The sequence below is a fragment of the Carassius gibelio genome, chromosome A13 (assembly GCF_023724105.1).
Source record: "Carassius gibelio isolate Cgi1373 ecotype wild population from Czech Republic chromosome A13, carGib1.2-hapl.c, whole genome shotgun sequence".
Lineage (NCBI taxonomy): Eukaryota > Metazoa > Chordata > Actinopteri > Cypriniformes > Cyprinidae > Carassius > Carassius gibelio.
Window position 1 is genome coordinate 14492726 of NC_068383.1, and position 19713 is coordinate 14512438.

Below are 19713 nucleotides of genomic sequence, written 5' to 3' on the forward strand. Positions count from 1 at the left end.
CAGGATGAGAGGGGTCATCTTCACAGCTCTGTTAATGGACCTGGAGCTGTACAGGTCCATAACGGGGGGCAGGGGGCAGCCGATGATCTGCTCTGCTGCCCAGCGACTCTTTGTAGCCTGGCCTTTGCGCGGGCTGACGCAGAAGCAAACCAGACCGTGAGGGAGGCTGTTAGCACACTCTCAATAACTGCTCTGTAGAATTGTACCATGATGTGGGGACTGAGTCGTAGTCCTTTCAGGCGACGGAGGAAGAACAGGCGCTGCTGGCCTTTCTTCACTAGTTGGGAGATGTTATTGTCCCATTTGAGTGTGTTAGTGATGGTTGTGCCCAGGAACTTGAAGTGCTCTACCACAGACACAGATTAGTTATTGATAACTAAAGGAAGATGAGTCGGGGGCTTTTTGCGGAAATCCACTATCATCTCAACTGTTTTGTTGATGTTAAGCTCCAAGTTACTGACTGCACACCAGGACACCAGGAGACTGACCTCTTTGCGGTAGGCTGACTCATCGTTGTTGGAGATGAGGCCTATTATGGTGGTGTCGTCCGCATATTTGATGGTTTTGACAGAAGGGCCTCCAGAAGTGCAGTCGTTGGTGTACAGTGAGAATAACAAGGGGGACAGCACACAACCTTGGGGAGCACCAGTGTTAACTGTGCGGGGCTGTGTGTGTGTGTGTGTATATATATATATATATATATATATATATATTTATATTAGTAAACTACCTGCCCTCAGTTATGGAAAGTAATAAGGTAATTAAAAGTTCCTGCATCCTGTGTCTGTTCAAATAGCTGTGTTTAGAGAACAGGCTGATATTTTATAGTGTTTAGTTCCTTAGAAATGTTCTCCCAGGTCTTTTAAATTCCAGCAAAAGCCCTATGTTGTATAGTATTGGGTAATACATGAGTTAAATCATGTTTATTTGTAATTTTTGCCAGAGAGAAGTACACAGTAAAACTGACAAATCATGTGTGCAGGTCCAGAGTGCAAATTCCAGACAGATTAATGACAATTATATTAGGCCTAATGCATTGTATGCATTTCTTTTAGCCCTTGTAGAGGTTGTGTTTTGCTCTGCCTCAGTAAAGACTAGTTCGAACTAGACACTCATTCTGCAGAGTTTATTCCTGTTCTTCTGGATGTTCTGTTGAAGACATGGTATAATTACTGGAGCCTAAAAGCATTTTAGAAAAAAGCTGTTAAACAGTTAGAATATCTTTTTTTTCTTTCACTAAAATACCAGTAATTATCTCAAATGTATAGTTCCACTGGGCAGTCTAAATAAGCTCATCACACCTTAAGCTGATTCTTAAATTTAAATTTTAGAAAATCACAGCAGTCAGTCTTACACCTATCCCTATTTCAGTGTCGTATTTTAGGACAGATGATCATTTGTATCATTATAATAAACAAAAGTAGTAAATCGGAGTAAATCTGCTCTACTATGAAAAAAGTGTTTTGATTTGTGAAGAATATTCAAATAAACGTAATTCAAAATGAGTATTTTAGAGCTTTAGTCGGTAAATGAACATTTTAAATGACAATTAAATAACATAATGACATGTATATTGTAAGACACAGAATTAATTTCCTTTACACTCCCAGTGCTGTGAGTAAATCGCCAGGAAATGATGTCATTGCTCTACTATGCAAAGTACTTAACTGGCTGGACATTGTTCCCTTGTAAATAAACTGTCGGGATTGAGAGACATTTGAGTGTATGCCATATGGTGACATTTTTGCCAGAACGATGCATGTCCTGTAGAATATGAATAGCTCTGTTCCAGGAAACCTTATCTCACTTTGAGTCACCTTCAAGTATTATGGTCATGAAGGATTTTGATGTCTTCATCTCTGTAAATGTTTCTGTCTGTCTGTCATTAAAAATAAACTGTAGCAACTCTCCGTATACGTAGGACTTACATTAAATACCAATACACGTGCTTCTGAGAGGGGGAGGACGGCCGCGTGCCTTAAAGCAGCGGTCCCCAACCCGGTCTGTGCGTCATTTGGTACCTGGCCGCACAAGAAAGAATAAATAACTTACACATTAAAGCTGCAGCGGGAGACTTAGGTCTCTGCAGAGCAAAAGTGGGCGTATATCACCATGTGGGTGTTTTGAAACTGCTGGGTGTTTCTGAATCTTGCAATCTAAATGATTAACCTTACCCAACCCCACCCCTAAACCTAACGTCACTATTAGATAAACCAATCAAGTATCATGGTGTAAAAACACCTTGATCTCGTAACTCCCATTACTTTCGTGCAGAGACCTATACTTGTGCAGCGGTAGCTTTTGGTGCTCGCGTCTGGCGGAAGAATATTAGCCGGAGCTACTTCTCTCTGTTTACATCTGCGGCGAGTCACGCAGGTACTGTGCTACTCTGCAGCGTTGCCGACCTCCCCCAGACTACAATAGTCCGAATATAAACACTTATTATAAGTGTACCGTAGTGATTCAGGATAATACAAAAACATGGTTTGTAAAACGGATTCATGATGTACTCGCTCATTATATATTCATGTTATGTTGTTGGCGCGATGTTACGAGGATGGATTCAGTGGATTCATGTTTATTATTATATTTACAATATACCACAGTTTTATGCCAGTCGTATCATTTTATTTTGTTGTATTTATCAGTCACACCTTAAAACCCGGTCCGTGAAAATACTGTCTGATATTAAACCGGTCCTTGGCGCTAGGGGACACACAGTAAGATCATCTGGTCTGTGTCACTGTCACCTCACTCGCTTCAACGGATTTTCCAATTACCCTGAATGTTTCCCACCATGACATTCCCTGGAGAGACTGGTCACTGATTACATCAGTATTTATTACGTATTTATATAGTATGTACCAAGTGTTTGTTTTTTACATAATTACAACATTTGTCTAATGCTTTGTGTTGCTGTCCTTATCAGAAAATTAACAATTTAATGTAATGTAAAATGGGTATTTTACAGCCTCAGTCATTGTAACGAACATTTTAAATGACAATTAAATCACATAATGACATGGATAATGTAAACAGGGAGTTCATTTCCTTTGCATTGTGTGTCATTATGTGTATTATAACATCAATGTGTATTATATATTCATCCTCTCTTGTTTTCAAATGTAAACCTCCCCAGCTGAACATTTTAGGCCAGGCCTTTCCAGACTGACCCCTGATGTCATTTTTTCCTTCAACCTTTTGCCGACTACCCTCAAATAACGTCACAAGTCTCCTTATTTCCTCCAGCGTCACACATAACGGTCATGTCGCTGAACAGTAGAAGAAGGAAACACGCATCTCTGTGCTGATATGACTTTGGCTACTTTATGCTATTGCATTACTCAGCATTTTTGCTTCTCCGCCCAAATCTACCAACCTAACCACTTTTAAGAACTCAAGCGGCATGGCTCTGGGTATGTGACGCATTGAGGACGTGCACTACGTGCCTCTTAGGTGAATCCCCTTTTTCTTTCCCTCAACGTGGATGAGAATGAGGAAGAAGGAACACTGAAAATGACAAGAGTGGATAGAATGGAAGAAGGAGGGGGGATCTGAAGAGAAGAAGCAAGAAGGAGAGCTGGAGGAGGGGGGCGGCTGTCAGCTGTGCTCTGCCTCATAAGCCTGCCCATCAAGCTCAGCCAATGGGTGCAGAGTGAGTGGGCAGGGCTTTAGACGCGCCTCATCCTAGCCTCTGCTGCATCTCATGCAAGGGCATTACATCGCAGCTTGACTTCCTAGGCCGAAGAAAGTCAGACATTGCGGTAGTGCCGAGAGGGAACACCCCTACGTGCTGGCTTCTCGTTTTACAGTAAACACACGTTGCTTCTGGGCTCAAGTTGTTTGCCCTCCTGACTGGAAAGGGTCGTAAGGTTTGTCCTTCTCTCTTCTGTTGTGTTTTCACCAACGAGGTGAAGCAGGATGATAGCGGCACAGCTTCTGGCCTACTTCTTCACTGAACTGAAGGATGACCAGGTCAAAAAGGTGAGTTTCATTATTTGCCTTTAATTAGTGCTTTGCAAATGTGGCCTTGCGAGCGTTTGTGAGCTTATCCAGACCCATGACAACAGGTGACACAGGCCTGCATTTTAGATTAGCATCATCTCACGTCCCTCCATCTGCAGCTTCTACGTCACACGATGTGCGACGACGAGGATGAGAGGACCATAATAATAGAGAGGACGAGGTATTTATATGTCTATGGGACGAGATATACCCTTGTAAATGACGACACAATGTCGTCGCCATAGCTTGTTGGGTTCACGCTGCAATGTCCTTGAAAGCAGGATGTGGGGCATCATGGAGCTGCTATGAGGAGAGGAGCGATTTTTTTTAAATGAGTGAACGTGCTTATCTGAGAGTACGTCTCTGAGTGGGGGAAGGTGGTCGTGAGCACCAACACCCCCCTCCCCCTGCAGGAAGAGTGTCAGGTTTCCACAGCTGACTAACGTGACTTTGCCAGAGAGTTTTGACCGTGTTTAATTCAACTGTAGAGCGAGGAAAAGATGTGTAAACAGAGCAGGACTGCGTGTATGCACATGCCTGTGTGTCTCGCTTTGAGAATTTGCAGTCTTCATATTTTAACTGTGTTATCATATTTTAACTGTGTTAGCCCATAAAAAAACTTGATTTTAAAATACCTTTTTAAATGTGATTACTCAATAGTTTTAACTTAACCAGTACAAAGTACCAAGAAATATTTGATAAATACTCTTAATATAAAAGAAGTGAAGAAGTGAAGTGACATTCAGCCAAGTATGGTGACACATAATCAGAATTTGTGCTCTGCATTTAACCCATCCGATATGCACACACACAGAGCAGTGAACACACACACACTGTGAGCACACACCCGGAGCAGTGGGCAACCATTTATGCTGCGGCACCCGGGGAACAGTTGGGGGTTAGATGCCTTGCTCAAGGGCACCTAAGTCGTGGTATCGAAGGTGGAGAGAGAGCTGTTCATGCACTACCCCCACCCGAGACTAGAACTCACAACCCTTCGATTGGGAGTCCAACCCTCTAACCATTAGGCCACGACTTCCCCCACATTAAGATTTTGATACACATTAAGATTTTGATACATAAATGGTTTAAATGTAATATTTTAGGAAATTTGATTAACACTGAAAATCCCTTTTTTAATAATCTGTAATAAAGTAAATACATGAACTAAAATCCGTATTACCTTATATTGCGCTCAATTATTATATTGTACTAATTTGAAAACATTTGCACAAAATTAATTAACCAGATTTTTTTTAAATGTAAATTTGCATATGTGCCAGTTACTCTGGCTATGTGCATCAAGAAGTCATCATGGTTTGAATACAAGTCAGACATTTTATAGGTCTCATTAATTTCCACATGAATGTTATTTTAGTATTATTATAATGTACTATTATAGTACTTAATTATATTTTTAATGAGCTTTTATTTGTATATTTTAATTTTAGTTTTGGTAATTGTATGTGTTTTAGTCTTTTTATTAGTTTGTTTTTATATTTTCATTTAACTTGAATTTGTTTTTATTTATTAAGTAGTAATTAGACTTATTTCAGTTCATTGCCAAAGCAACATTTCTAATGAGTTTTTTTTTAATCTAATATTTTATGTTTTTCAGTTTTATTTCAATTGACAATTTTTAATAGTTTTAGTTAACAACAACAACAATACTGTTGTGCAGAAGCCCAATTCCCCTTCAGAGTAAAAAGCAGTAGTTGTATTGTGTAACATGGTTACTATAACAACATGTAAGGCAAATTAAATCCTGTGTGATTCAGTTGCGCACCTGCATCATTTCTGATAAGAGTTTTATGACCCATAGATGTCATACATATAATTTGATTATAAAAGTTATTCGTTGCTAATGTGACAGTAAGTTTGTGAATAAGCGTTTAAATAGTGCTGAAGCATAGCATGTATGACATAGCCTTTGCAAACAAATCACACAGACAGAAGAATATATCAGTGCCCTTAGCATATTTAAAGATAAAGCCATCATTCTCCAGACCCTCATTTAGACAGTTATGGCAGCTTTACCACTGCTCTCATGTATTATGAAGATGTTGGATGTTACTCATGCTGGTTACACAATTACCCATTTTACACACTCTCCTAGTGTTTTTAGCAAACCAAATTAAGCAACTTGAAAAATATTGTAGTAATCTTAATGCAGAAAGGTCATACAGTAAATAGAGAATTCATTGGCATATACTGTCCTTTACATGTGTGACATTTGTAAAAAAAAATTTGCCTGCAGTTTGGAAGACTATTCTATGTACAGAACTATATCGGATTGAAAAATAATTTGCATTTAAATGACTAAAAATAAAGTTCACGAATATAATAAATATATAATTAATAATATAATGTAAATATATTTGTGTAGCATAATAAATAAAGATATCCTAGTATATATCTTTATTAATCTGTATATTGCATATTTGCATCATACTTAAAAACAACAAGTTTATCACCAACACCAGCAGGTAAAGAACAGCACTTTGCATGCTAAAGTAAACCATCAGACACAGATTCCAGCCTAAATCTCTCATGTGCTCGCAATAAAGACTAAATCATGAGTCGGCATATGCAAGAGCAGGTGCTTATGTTTGCAGTATTAATTCACTTTTGTTGCATTAGACTTCAGTGAAACATCTTCCCCTAGCCATTTGCCAGATGAATATAATTTGTGTTTTTAAACGGTCTTGCCCATAGATTTCTCATATGTCTGCATAGTCTAGGCCGTGGGCCATATATTTCAAGGTCACATTGACCTAACAACTGAGGCAATGACTTGACCACATTCATCATGTTCATCAATACTGATTACTAACAAACACCTGTGTGCTTTAGAAATATGGGGGCAAATGCACAATGTATATTATTGTGTCTCAATTTGTGTAGATTGACAAATACTTGTACGCCATGCGGTTCTCTGACGAGACTCTGCGCGACATCATGGGCCGCTTCAAAAGGGAAATGGAGAATGGACTGGGACGAGACACTAACCCGACAGCTACCATCAAGATGCTGCCCACCTTTGTAAGGTCCATTCCTGATGGATCAGGTGAGCTTATCATTTTTATGGCTGCAAATCGTGTATAAATGAAAATCCTTAAATGATTACAAGAGCTAGCTTTGGAAGTATCCCAGAAAGGAATATCCTGTGTATAGAAATGAGTCTGCAGTTCTGTCCATCAGGGCAAATCAGTTTCAAAAAGAAATATCAGCTTTCTTCATTGTACTTCTTTTAAATGGTCTGACAAAAGAAAGAACAATAATTAAACTGTTTTCTGAATCAAAATGAGATTCTTAAATTTGAATAAATGTCTTAAATGAATGCCCTCGGACATACCTTTGTATTTCATAAGGTTACAACCTTAGAAGGTGTTTATTAAAGGCTGTTTGTAAACTGAGAAGAAAACTGGTTTAACCAGTATTGCCTCAGGTGTAGATTTACCATAACAAAAAGTGCTGGCAATCTGAATTTTAATTTTAACTGTTTGTTTGTTTAATCCATTTTTAAAATGCATATTCAGTTCTGCACGTTTTATTCATTTCCCAAGAATTTGAATCAAGGTTAAATAATGGTTACATCTGAAACCTAAAGGCATCTGGTTCGATTATTTTAAATGGCTTGTGAAATGATAACATTCACCTGCCACCAAATATATTTACAATGCACATTTTACCAAAGAACAGAATGGGGTGAATCTACTGAATGCTCACAATATTGAACCAATTTTGCCCACACCACAACACATTGAAAGCTTCTCTGACATGTGCTCATGCCTTTCTACACGTCCTGCAGCATCCACTTATTGGGTTACATCACAGATTATATGAGCTGTAATCCCAGTCAGATTGGCATGTGAAAGTTGACTGCACTTTGTTAGCTTTCCTACTACGATGTGTTCTGCAAGGCATTTTCATTCTAGGTAGTGATGGCAGATTTATTGCTCCTGCACCATCAAAGTTATTCAAACTTCAAAACGATTATAACAACATGGACACATCTAATTGATTTTGTGTCCACATCAATAATCCATCACTGTAATATGCAGTATAATATACACACATTAAATCCAAAATAGCTTGTCAAGAGCAGCTCCCTGGTCCTAAAGTGCTGGACACTAGATCATAAAAAATGCTATATATAGACTCTGACCTATTAACTTCCCAATGACAAAATGCCTGAGTGTGTACAGCAAGTCTGTGCTTCACTACATGAAAATGCCCTCAACAAATGGATGTTTTTTTGTGGTTTGATGTGATTTTTAGATCATTAGAGTTATAGAGTATAGAATCGTTTCATTTTGGCAAGGTCACTTTTTGTGTAAATTGCACTTTACTTTGTTACTTTTTATATTTGTACTCATCTTCACTTAAATGATCAAGTTTTCCATCAAAGGTTTTAATATGTTGTTAAATAACATATTAAGTCTACTACAGATCAATTCAGTTATAATAAAACATTTCAAATACATTTAGGTTGCAGTTTTGCTACCTAGTGACCTGTAATTCCAGTTAACTGACCTTTCAGTCTCCTGAAGTTGATGCTGAGTTTACAGTATTAAAAACCTTCACACTCCCAGACATATCATTTCCAACCTAGAAACAGAAGACAGCAAGAAAAAGAAAGGCATTTGATTTTCAGTGTTGCTTGGCAACAAGCAGTGCACATAATATCGACAATCTAGACACGTCGAAGAGCCCCGGGAACCAAAGAAGACCGTTACAGAGTGCATTCTTGACCTAACACAAACATCTCTTGGCATTACTCTCTCTCTGTTTAATCTGTGGCACAAACAGACTTGTTGTTAATCGTCATTGTACTGCAAACGTTTTCAGAAGAATCTGTTGGGAAGGATTCACTATTTCTCACTGTAAGATTGATGCCTGTGGTGATATGTCTTTGTCCAGCTACGGATAAAAACAGTATTCCTGATATAGCCCGCTTTGCCACGACCAAAATAAATGTTAATGGGCAGTACCACTATTGCAAGAATGGTTCACTATACCCAGTCAAGTTTCTGCCATGTTGTCATAAGGATAACAGCTGCAGTGTCCTTTAGGTAGCTTAGCAAAGCAATTTCAAGAAGCGGAAGGCTCTAACTAGTTTAATGTTACATCATTTTAAATACATTAAAGCGATAGCTCACCTAAAAATGACAATTCTGTCATCATTTACACACCTCATGCATTGAAGTAAACTTGTGAACACTTGATAGTAAATACTTATAAAATTGATGATTTCTTTAATTCACTTACAGAGAAGGGAGATTTCATTGCCCTGGATCTGGGCGGCTCTAATTTCCGTATTCTGCGGGTCAAAGTGTCTCATGAGAAGAAACAGACAGTGCAGATGGAAAGTCAAATATACGATACTCCAGAGGACATCATCCACGGCAGCGGGACACGGGTACATGACCGCTTCTCTGTCCACCTGAAATCATAAACAACCAGTTTTTGTTGAAAATATGTGTGGAATTAAGTATATAAGTGAATATTAAACAACGTCTTCTGAACAGTCAATATATGTTATCAAACATTGTGTGTTTAATATCATGTAGACAGCTTTCTTAATTGTCTCATTATTTCTTGCAGTTGTTTGACCATGTTGCAGAATGTCTTGGAGACTTCATGGAGAAACAAAAAATTAAAGACAAGAAGGTTCCCATGGGTTTCACGTTCTCATTCCCTTGTGCACACACCAAACTGGATGAGGTAACGGTGAAGTAGATTCTATGTGGTTTGCTAAGAAGTTATGCCATTTACATTTTATATTGTTCTAAAACTGTGCGTCACAGATCCAATTTATGCATACAAACTTGACAATATTTTTTACTATTGTATTTTTACAGGCTGTTCTGCTAACATGGACGAAACGCTTTAAGGCCAGTGGGGTTGAGGGAATGGATGTAGTAAAGCTTCTAAAAAAAGCCATCAAAAAACGTGGGGTGAGTCGGAGAAAATAATCCCTTATTTTATGAATGGTATACAGGTGGATATTCATTTTTGACTTCTTACTGAGGAAGTAAAGGTGTAATGATTCACTTCCAGGACTATGATGCAGATATCATGGCTGTCGTCAACGACACTGTGGGAACTATGATGACCTGCGGCTTTGATGACCAGCGCTGTGAAGTCGGCATTATTATTGGTAAAAAATCTGTTTGTTTTATATATTTTGTCAATGGACATCAAATGAGTTTAAATCAGAATTGTAAAGCTGTAATGCCCATTTGAATCACATAAATAACATTTAAATAAATTTCCTCAAAGCAACATTGTAACATTAACTTCCCTCAGTGTACAAATGAATGTTGAATACCACAAATATACTTGATATGCTCAATTAAAGTTTCTGGATTCTTGAACATCTGCCATGGCTTATGCTGCTGTGATCCCTCAGGTACCGGCACTAATGCTTGTTACATGGAGGAGCTCAGACACATTGATCTGGTGGAGGGAGATGAAGGGAGGATGTGTATCAATACTGAATGGGGGGCATTTGGAGATGACGGCACATTGGAGGATATCCGAACTGAGTTTGACAGGGAGATTGATCGCGGGTCCCCCAACCCCGGCAAGCAGTTGTAAGTCACAAAAACTTTAAAAGCTCTCAATTAGCTCTCAATCAGCCTAAATTATCATAACATTTGAAGAGGTAAAGGTGAGTTTGGGCTGTTTTCAGGTTTGAGAAGATGGTCAGTGGGATGTACATGGGTGAGCTGGTGAGGCTGATTTTGGTCAAGATGGCTAAGGAAGGGCTGCTGTTTGAGGGCCGCATCACCCCAGAGCTGCTTACAAAAGGAAAAATCGAAACCAAGCATGTTTCTGCAATTGAGAAGTGAGCTGTCGTTTGTTTAATTACAGTCATTATTAATGCAATAATAAAAAAAATAGTTCAATTCTGTCATTTCCAGCATTTTCAGGTATTTTAAAACATTCTAAAATACAAGGTAATTTGAGTTTTATCTGTTTAAGTGTTGAGTTTATAAACAACATTTATTTATTTATTTATTTTTAGAAATTATTATCCAACTTTCATTTAAAAAATGTACTTATTTCTAATTTGAAAAATTGAATCACTGTCACTAGTGGGCTGAAATTAAAGAAATAGTTCACCCCCAAATAGTTCAGGCCATCCACGAGTTTCTTCATCTGAACAGATTTGGAGAAATGTAGCATTACATTACTTCCTCACCCATGGATCATTTGCAGTGAATGGGTGCCATCAGAATGAGAGTCAAAAAAGCTAATATAAAAACATCACTGTAATCCACAAGTAATCCACACGGCTCCATCATTTAACAATTCATCAGTTAACGCTTTTGAAAAGAAAACAAATCTATTATTAAGGTGTTTTTTACAGTTTCATTTGTTTGTTACATGCAGCGTTTAACTTCACAAGACATTGATGGACTAGAAACATGTTGTGGATTATTTTGATGTTTTTATCAGCTGTTTGAACTGTCATTCTGACGGCACCCATTCACTGAAGGTGATACAGCGGTGAGCAGTGCGGTATTGCTAAATTTCTCCAAAACTGTTCTAATGAAGAAACTAAATTATCTTGGATGGTCTGAAGGTAAGCACATTTTACTTTTTTGAGGGTGGGGGGGGGGGGGGTGATATAAATGGTCCTTTGTGGCAAAAAATCATTACATTTTAACCTTACAACCCCTTTTTTTAGGAGCAAAGAAGGACTTAGCAAAGCCGAAGAGATTTTGACACGCTTGGGTGTAGAGCCATCTAAAGATGACTGCATTGCTGTGCAGCATGTTTGCGCTATTGTCTCTTTTCGCTCTGCAAATCTAATTGCTGCTACTCTGGGTGCAATCCTTACACGTCTTAAGGACAATAAGAACACCCCGCGCCTCCGCACCACAGTGGGCATCGATGGCTCCCTCTACAAGATGCATCCACAGTGAGTATAACATTCAGATCATCAAATCAGACTAAAACAGGACTTATCAGTAATATGATGATATACCCAGCATGCTTAGTAAGTCATCACAGAGGGTTTAAGGAACACATCTGCAGGTGCATGTGACCCCCGGGTGAGCGCTGAACCCTCTTGAGGGCTCTTCAGACAAAGGCGAGTTCTATTAATAAACACTGAGTAGGTTGTCTCATCTATTTGTTGTGACACACTACTCACTGACCTTATCTGGACAATAAATTAAATGTTACAAGGTCACAGAGGGATTAGTTGAAAGATTAAAGAAGCAGATCAATAAACTGAAACATCAAATTATATGCTATTCACGTCACTTATTCACAAGAGTTTACATGCCTCTTTGAATGTCAGAATAGTATGAATAGAGAGGAAGCCTTTAAATAAACCTGAAAGGCATAGTATTACTCAGTGAAACTTGAGAGATGCTGCAAATGAGATACGTCAACACAAGGACAGTATGTTGCGCAAGAACACTGTCTTTCAGTTGCATTTAATATTAATGGTAATAAGATGGACATCAGTTAAACTTCTTTTTATACAAAAGCCATACAAAAACTCCAAATAATGCTTTGCTTGACATTAGATCACATGACGCTTTGGAATACTCGATTCTGATTAATCACTCTCTGTGTTCAAAGTGGCCGTTCACACAGAACGCTTTTTCATTGTTTTCCTTCACCGTTCCTCTCGCGCCGCAGATTCATAAAAACGCGACGCTCACGTTAAAAATGTAAACAAGTTACAGAACGCATAAACGTCTTGACAACCAGTAAACCATTTCACAGTTTCAGGGCCTATGTAGGCATTTCAGTAATTAAATACTGGAGAAATGAACATTGTGTAACTTACGTTTTAGACACGTTGTTGGTTATTTCTGTGTATTTGCTCCGCGTATCGTTCCACAAATGGCCGAATCCATGGAACACAAATGTTTCATTCCTGAACACGAATCGGTTGAATTGATTCATTGACTCACTCATAAAGAAAATCACTTGCTGCTGTGTTCCTGAATGAATCATTTTACCCAATATGTAACCTACAGAAAGAGTCGGTCAAAATTCCCAACAACCAGTAATACACATGTAACAATTTACAAATCTCCATATTCATCGGGAAGAAGGAGGCGGGAACCAGCGCACATTCAAAATCATTTTAATATCCAAAATAAACAAAACAGCGCGTCAGCCCCTCACGGCGACTGACGCGCACAAATAAAAAGCAAACATAAAATAATGTCCCAGGCCTGGTCCTCTCTCGTCCTTCACGGTCGTCACTCCAGTTTTATATCCTTCCATCTCCTACGTGGGACTCAAGACCGGCGGTGGGGCGCAGGTGCAGCTCATCTCCAATCACTACACCTGGCCTCACTCCTCGTTCCCACGCCTCTCGGCCCCGCCCCACTCGCCACAACACATTACATTTAGTCATTGGAATCATAAACAACAAAAGAGCAATGATATATAAGTGCTATAACAAGTCTCAGTTAGCTTAAACACAGTACTAGCAAGGGCTTTTAAACAATAGGCTATAATAAATAAAAAGAAAACATAGAATAGAAAAATAATAGAGCAAGCTAGTGTTAGAGGTCTTTTTTATAATTGTATAATAAATAAAAAGAAAATAGAATACAAAAAGATTAGAAATGTATTTTTTTTAAAGAATAGAATCAGAATAGTGAGTGCTAAAGATTAGAGGGTCAAATAAAGATGGAAGAGTTGTGTTTTAAGCCGATTCTTGAAGGTGGCTGAGGACTGAGCTGCTCGGATTGAGTTGGGAGGGAACATTTAATTTAAAAGTCCTTAAAAGTGACTTGTGCTTCTTTGGGATGGCACAATCAAGCGACGTTCACTTGCAGAACGCAAGCTTCTAGAGGGCACATGAGTCTGAATTAGGTAAAGGGGTGTAGAGCCAGTGGTGGTTTTGTAGGCAAACAACAATGCCTTGAATTTAATGCAAGCAGCTATTGGTAGCCAGTGCAAATTGATAAACAGATGTGTGTCCTGTATTATTTTAGGTTCAATAAAAATTCATATTGCTGTCGCGTTCCGGATTAATTGTAAAGGTTTGACAGAACTGGCTGGAAGACACGCATGACACACAGACATTTAAATCCACATCTGCCTGTTTCTGCCAGGTATTCCCGCCGGTTGCACAAAACTGTACGTCGTCTTGTGCCGGAGTCTGACGTTCGCTTCTTGCTCTCTGAGAGCGGAAGTGGCAAAGGAGCTGCAATGGTCACAGCCTGGGCTTCACGATTGGCCGATCAGACACGTCAGATTGCCGAGACTCTGGCAGAGTTCCGCCTGACCAAAGAACAACTGCTGGAGGTGAAAAAGAGAATGAAAACTGAGATCCAGAATGGATTGAGCAAGAATACCCAAAGCATAGCCACCGTCAAGATGCTGCCCACCTATGTGCGGAGCACCCCGGATGGAACAGGTGAAAGATCTACAGCAATACAGTTTATTTTCCTAAAAATAGGCAAGCAAATTACAAGAATTCTAGATATGCAGTGATAACCCAGATATAATCTGCCTTTCCTTCACTGCAAGGAAAAAAAAACATGCAGTGTCATAATTACATCAAAATGCATTCATGCATCTTGTCTAAAATCCACTTGCTCCTCTGCTACGAGTAAATTAAATTTTCTTTATCCCTGTTGAATTGCATCATAGTATAATCCCAGGCTTACTCAGTTCAGACATGTGACATTGTATTTTATCCCTGATTGTGATTTAAGGTGAAGGGTTTTAATATGCAGTTCAGTTAAGAAAAGTGCATGCAGATGTGTTTTCACCATCGAATGAATTTCAATATTGGACAAATGTGTTGAGAATTCAAAACCTTCTAACTTCACAAATAGAGCAATACAATGAAACGACGGTACCGTAACTTTATGCTGTCCTCTCGTTCTTATCCTAAATTATAAATTTGGCATTATTAAATAAATTTTTGTACGATGCATGATTCATGACTTCTATGTGTTCCTATATTTTCTCTTTTATATAGAAAATGGTGACTTTTTGGCTCTGGATCTGGGAGGTACAAACTTCAGGGTGCTTTTGGTAAAGATTCGCAGTGGCAAGAAACGAACTGTGGAGATGCACAATAAAATCTATGCCATTCCCATTGAAGTAATGCAAGGAACCGGAGAGGAGGTGCGTGGTCATATTTGCACCTTATTAAAAGACAAGACTTACTCAAAAAGCATCTTTTATATAGTTGTGTGTATCATCTGACACTCAAAACTCCGGTAATTATTATATTATTAGTGTTTGCTATTATTTGCTATTATATTCTTTTAACTGAACTTACTATAAAGCACTTCGGTCAACTTAGTTGTTTTCTTAGGTGCCTTATAAATAAAGTTGGAGTTGGAGTAATGGCTGCAATTTTTTATTTAATGAAACTATTATTAAATTGTAATGCTATTTCACATTATTCACATTTTGCTGTTTTTTCATTAATGCCTACTTAATGCTTTATAACAAATTTTATAATTTTTATAATTTTATAAGTTTTATCTCTAAATAAAGGCAACATTTCATTACTAAATGATATTAATTTCTGTTCCACACCACCTGCAGCTATTTGATCACATTGTGCACTGCATATCTGACTTCCTGGACTATATGGGGATGAAGAACACCCGTCTGCCTCTGGGCTTTACCTTTTCCTTCCCCTGCAGACAAACTAGTCTGGATGCGGTGAGCTGCTTGTTTGCTCTTTCAGTTTCATTTGCTCAACTATTGAATAAAATCCTGATGACTTTTCATGCTTTGATGGCTACAGGGAATTCTGGTAAATTGGACAAAGGGCTTTAAAGCCACAGACTGTGAAGGAGAAGATGTTGTTGGCCTCCTTAGAGATGCGATCAAAAGAAGAGAGGTGAGTTATGGCATATTGTAACAAATACAAGATTTGATAGAGTAATACATTTTTAAATCTTGATCCACGTGTGATGTTCCCTTGTGTGTGTGTGTGTGTGTATGGTATATTATGTACAGGAGTTTGATTTGGACGTTGTAGCCATAGTGAATGACACAGTGGGTACAATGATGACCTGTGCATATGAGGAACCCACATGTGAGGTTGGGTTAATTGCAGGTAAATACAATACAATGTATTATCAAATATTATTCAGTATATTAAATGTGACAACAAATAATACAATTGTAACTCTACATTTTAAAGAGTGTTATAAACATCTGAGTTAAGAGGAAATGCTATGTGTGCTTTTAGGAACGGGTAGCAATGCCTGCTACATGGAGGAAATGCGAAACATTGAGACGGTCGATGGAGTGGAGGGCAGGATGTGTGTGAACATGGAGTGGGGAGCATTTGGAGATAATGGCTGCCTGGATGACATCAGGACTCAGTATGATAATGCTGTGGATGATCTCTCCCTCAATGCCGGCAAACAAAAGTGAGCAGTGTTACCCGGTCGAGTGTGAGGAAAAGAAAACATGTTTTGAAAATAAACTGATCTAACATAAGAAAGCTAATCTGGAAGAATTGGTCCGATGAGGAGTCTACTATTTGTACCATAATTTAAGAATATAAATGCAGATGCGGTAAATATTTATAGTGTTGCTGCATATTCTTTTAAATTGCAATATTTCACAATAATACTATTTATAGTTTCTGTATTTTTTATTTTTTAAATAGATGCATCATTATGGTTTCCATAAAATACTGCTTTTAAAATAAATAAAAAATCAATCAGCCCATACATTTTGAAAGAAAGTGTACAATATTAATATTTTTTATAATGCTTTGGCATATTTGAGATCTAAATTATTATTATTATTATTATTATTATTTTTTATCTTTTAGGTATGAGAAGATGTGCAGTGGCATGTATCTGGGTGAGATTGTACGGAACATCTTGATCGACTTGACAAAGCGTGGCTTCCTCTTCAGAGGACAGATCTCTGAGACCCTGAAGACCAGGGGTATCTTCGAAACCAAGTTCCTGTCACAAATTGAGAGGTACTGCAGGGGTTCCTCAGATTCCATTGCCACATTTCATCATGAAAACCAGACACACTGAAATGCTAAAACATATTTTGTTTAGATACATTTGAAACTGCTTAATGGCCATGGCCTGAATTGTCGTATCTTCCCTCTAGTGACCGTCTGGCGCTACTGCAGGTCAGGTCTATTCTGCAGCACCTGGGCCTGGACAGCACATGTGATGACAGCATCATTGTCAAGGCAGTGTGTGGAGCTGTTTCTCACCGGGCAGCTCAGATCTGTGGAGCAGGAATGGCTGCTGTTGTAGACAAAATCAGAGAGAACCGTGGTCTGGACCATCTGGATGTCACCGTTGGTGTGGATGGCACTCTGTATAAGCTCCATCCACAGTAAGTACATGCAGAATGAATGTATTTTTAATAGCTTTTGTGATGTAGGTACAGTACTTATTTCCAATTGATGGGCGTAAATGTGGTACCTGACCTATGCCTCATTCTTCTCTTCAGTTTCTCACCAATAATGCATCAGACTGTGAAGGAGCTTGCCCCCAACTGCAACGTCAACTTCCTTCTCTCAGAAGATGGAAGCGGGAAAGGTGCCGCCTTGATCACTGCTGTTGGGTGCCGCATCCGCCAGCAAGAACAAAAGAGCTGAACCCTGCGCCAAACAAGCCCTCAGCTCCTTCTCTGGCTCTCTCAGAGCGTATACATTTCCATTCGCAGCTGTGACTCTGCTCTCATCCTCCACGATCCGGCACATTCTTCTGTGATTTAACCCCTTCACTCTGTATTTCACTTCAAAAGTTCCTGTCAGCCTTTCTCAGTATATGTCTTTGTATGTTATTAGGGGTTGGTCTGTCTAAGTCGACCCAAACTATATGTTAAACTGTTCAAGAATAATAATAATAAACTGTTGTTAAAATATTTATGGATGTATATCGGAAAAAAGGAAGAAATGTAAGCACAAAAACAAACATTAAAGTTAAGATATTTGCCCAAGTAAATGGAGATATTATTTATTTTATTTTTATATTTGATGGTAGACCTAACAGGATTGGATACCTGAGGGGAAGAATTGAGTTGCGATTATGGTAAGCTAATTCCCAAACCTCTGCATATTGTCATTTGTCTGTGGCAGTTTGTGGTGTGAATATTGCACAACATTTGAGGAGCATTCGCTTACCATAACAGCACCCTCATTGGTCACGGTTTAATTGACGACGACATGCAAGTTCAGTCTCGCAGTCATAGCTGCCTTCCTGTGAAATTCAAGCCTGTTATACTGGTTGCCGTACAAATGAACAAGGACAGGAAAACGATTGCCTTTCATATCCACTTTCTCTGAAATAATCTTACCCCCTAATTCCTGCAGAATTTAGCAAATTGTATCATGCGTATTGCTTTTGTCAGCTTTTTGCTGTGTGTGTATGCAAATACTTGGGTTATCGGAATTGATTCCCAGTAAATATCCTTCTGTGTGCCCTGGCTGGTTATTTGTGGGTGATCCTGTGTAGTTGATGTGAGTGAATCTGTGTAGTGGTTCAGAAATCTTTTGATGAATGCATGCCTTATTTGGTAACCGAGGTCTAACATCCACTGATTTTGTACTATTTCATAGTTGCACAATATAAATAGTTCTTCCTGGAAAAACCTATAGGAAAAAAACATAAAAATATTTTGATCAACTCAATTTGTGTTCTGTGGTGTCTTTTGCGGTTGCCCAAGCACCTTAGCATTTTTTGTTCAGTATTTACATCCTATGTGGTAATTGTGCAGTAAAATAAATTCATATATATATATATATATATATATATATATATATATATATATATATATATATAAATCTTGAATGAATGTATTGAAAGTTGATTTTCCTGAACAGAATGGGCAAATCTGCTACACATGCTAAATATTTCTTATTTTTACAGTGAAAATGCTGGTTACTATACATTTTTTTACTTTCTTGAAGTATTTTTATTTACACACTTAGATACTATATAGGGCATTTCACACACAAGAAAATCACAAATAAATAAAGATTAAAAAAAGGCTTTTTTTTTCTTTTCTTTTTCTCTACATACCTGGGTTGCTTTATTGGGGTACATCCCAACCACTCTTTTCCATTTAGCATTTTTGTATTTGACAAAACACTGCAGTAGCCTTTACTTAGATTTCAGCACAGAACGCTCATACAATTAAACAGATGCTAGACAATCTTACAAAAGAAATATAACATTTCACCAACTATGAAATGTGTATCACCCATTGCCATTATATGTGACAGGATAACAAACAAAATCATCTTTATATGGAAAACATACAGCATTTTAGAATTTGTTAGATGTTGTAACAGATATTAATGACTTTGAAATGAAATATCTCAGGGCTAAAACTTATGCAATATTACTCAATTATCTTTAATCATTAAAACATGTGTGTACATTACATGCAGATGTATATTAAAGCTAATACATGCTGTAAACATTGAGTATCACTGAAATGTAAGCTTGCTTGTCTATGGACAATTCCATTACAAGTGTTTGGTTGTGTTTATGTTGTAGCTTGCCTATATACATTCCCCCTGTTTTACAGACAAGGCTTAATCCTAGTCCCAGACTAAAATGTAAATTGGAGCTGTTTCAACTGAAAGAAACTTGCACTGATTGATCTTAAAATATGTCATTGCTTTTGTTTTGTCTCAAGATGCACACCAGTAATGTTTTTTTTTCTAAGGCACAGTTACAAAAATTACTTAAGTGTCCTAAC

General features: G+C 38.1%; 1 protein-coding gene across 1 annotated transcript; it reads left to right on the top strand.

Moving 5' to 3' along the window:
- Positions 1-3642: 3642 nt before the first annotated feature.
- Positions 3643-18637, top strand: LOC128026255 (hexokinase-1). The gene is made up of 18 exons (XM_052613147.1): positions 3643-3984; positions 6910-7072; positions 9279-9427; positions 9613-9732; positions 9870-9965; positions 10069-10168; positions 10421-10604; positions 10703-10858; positions 11705-11938; positions 14106-14410; positions 14981-15129; positions 15559-15678; positions 15764-15859; positions 15979-16078; positions 16214-16397; positions 16808-16963; positions 17104-17337; positions 17455-18637. Exons 1-18 carry the CDS (start codon positions 3922-3924, stop codon positions 17600-17602), a joined length of 2757 nt encoding a protein of 918 aa, XP_052469107.1. The 5' UTR covers positions 3643-3921; the 3' UTR covers positions 17603-18637.
- The last annotated feature ends 1076 nt before the right edge of the window (positions 18638-19713 follow it).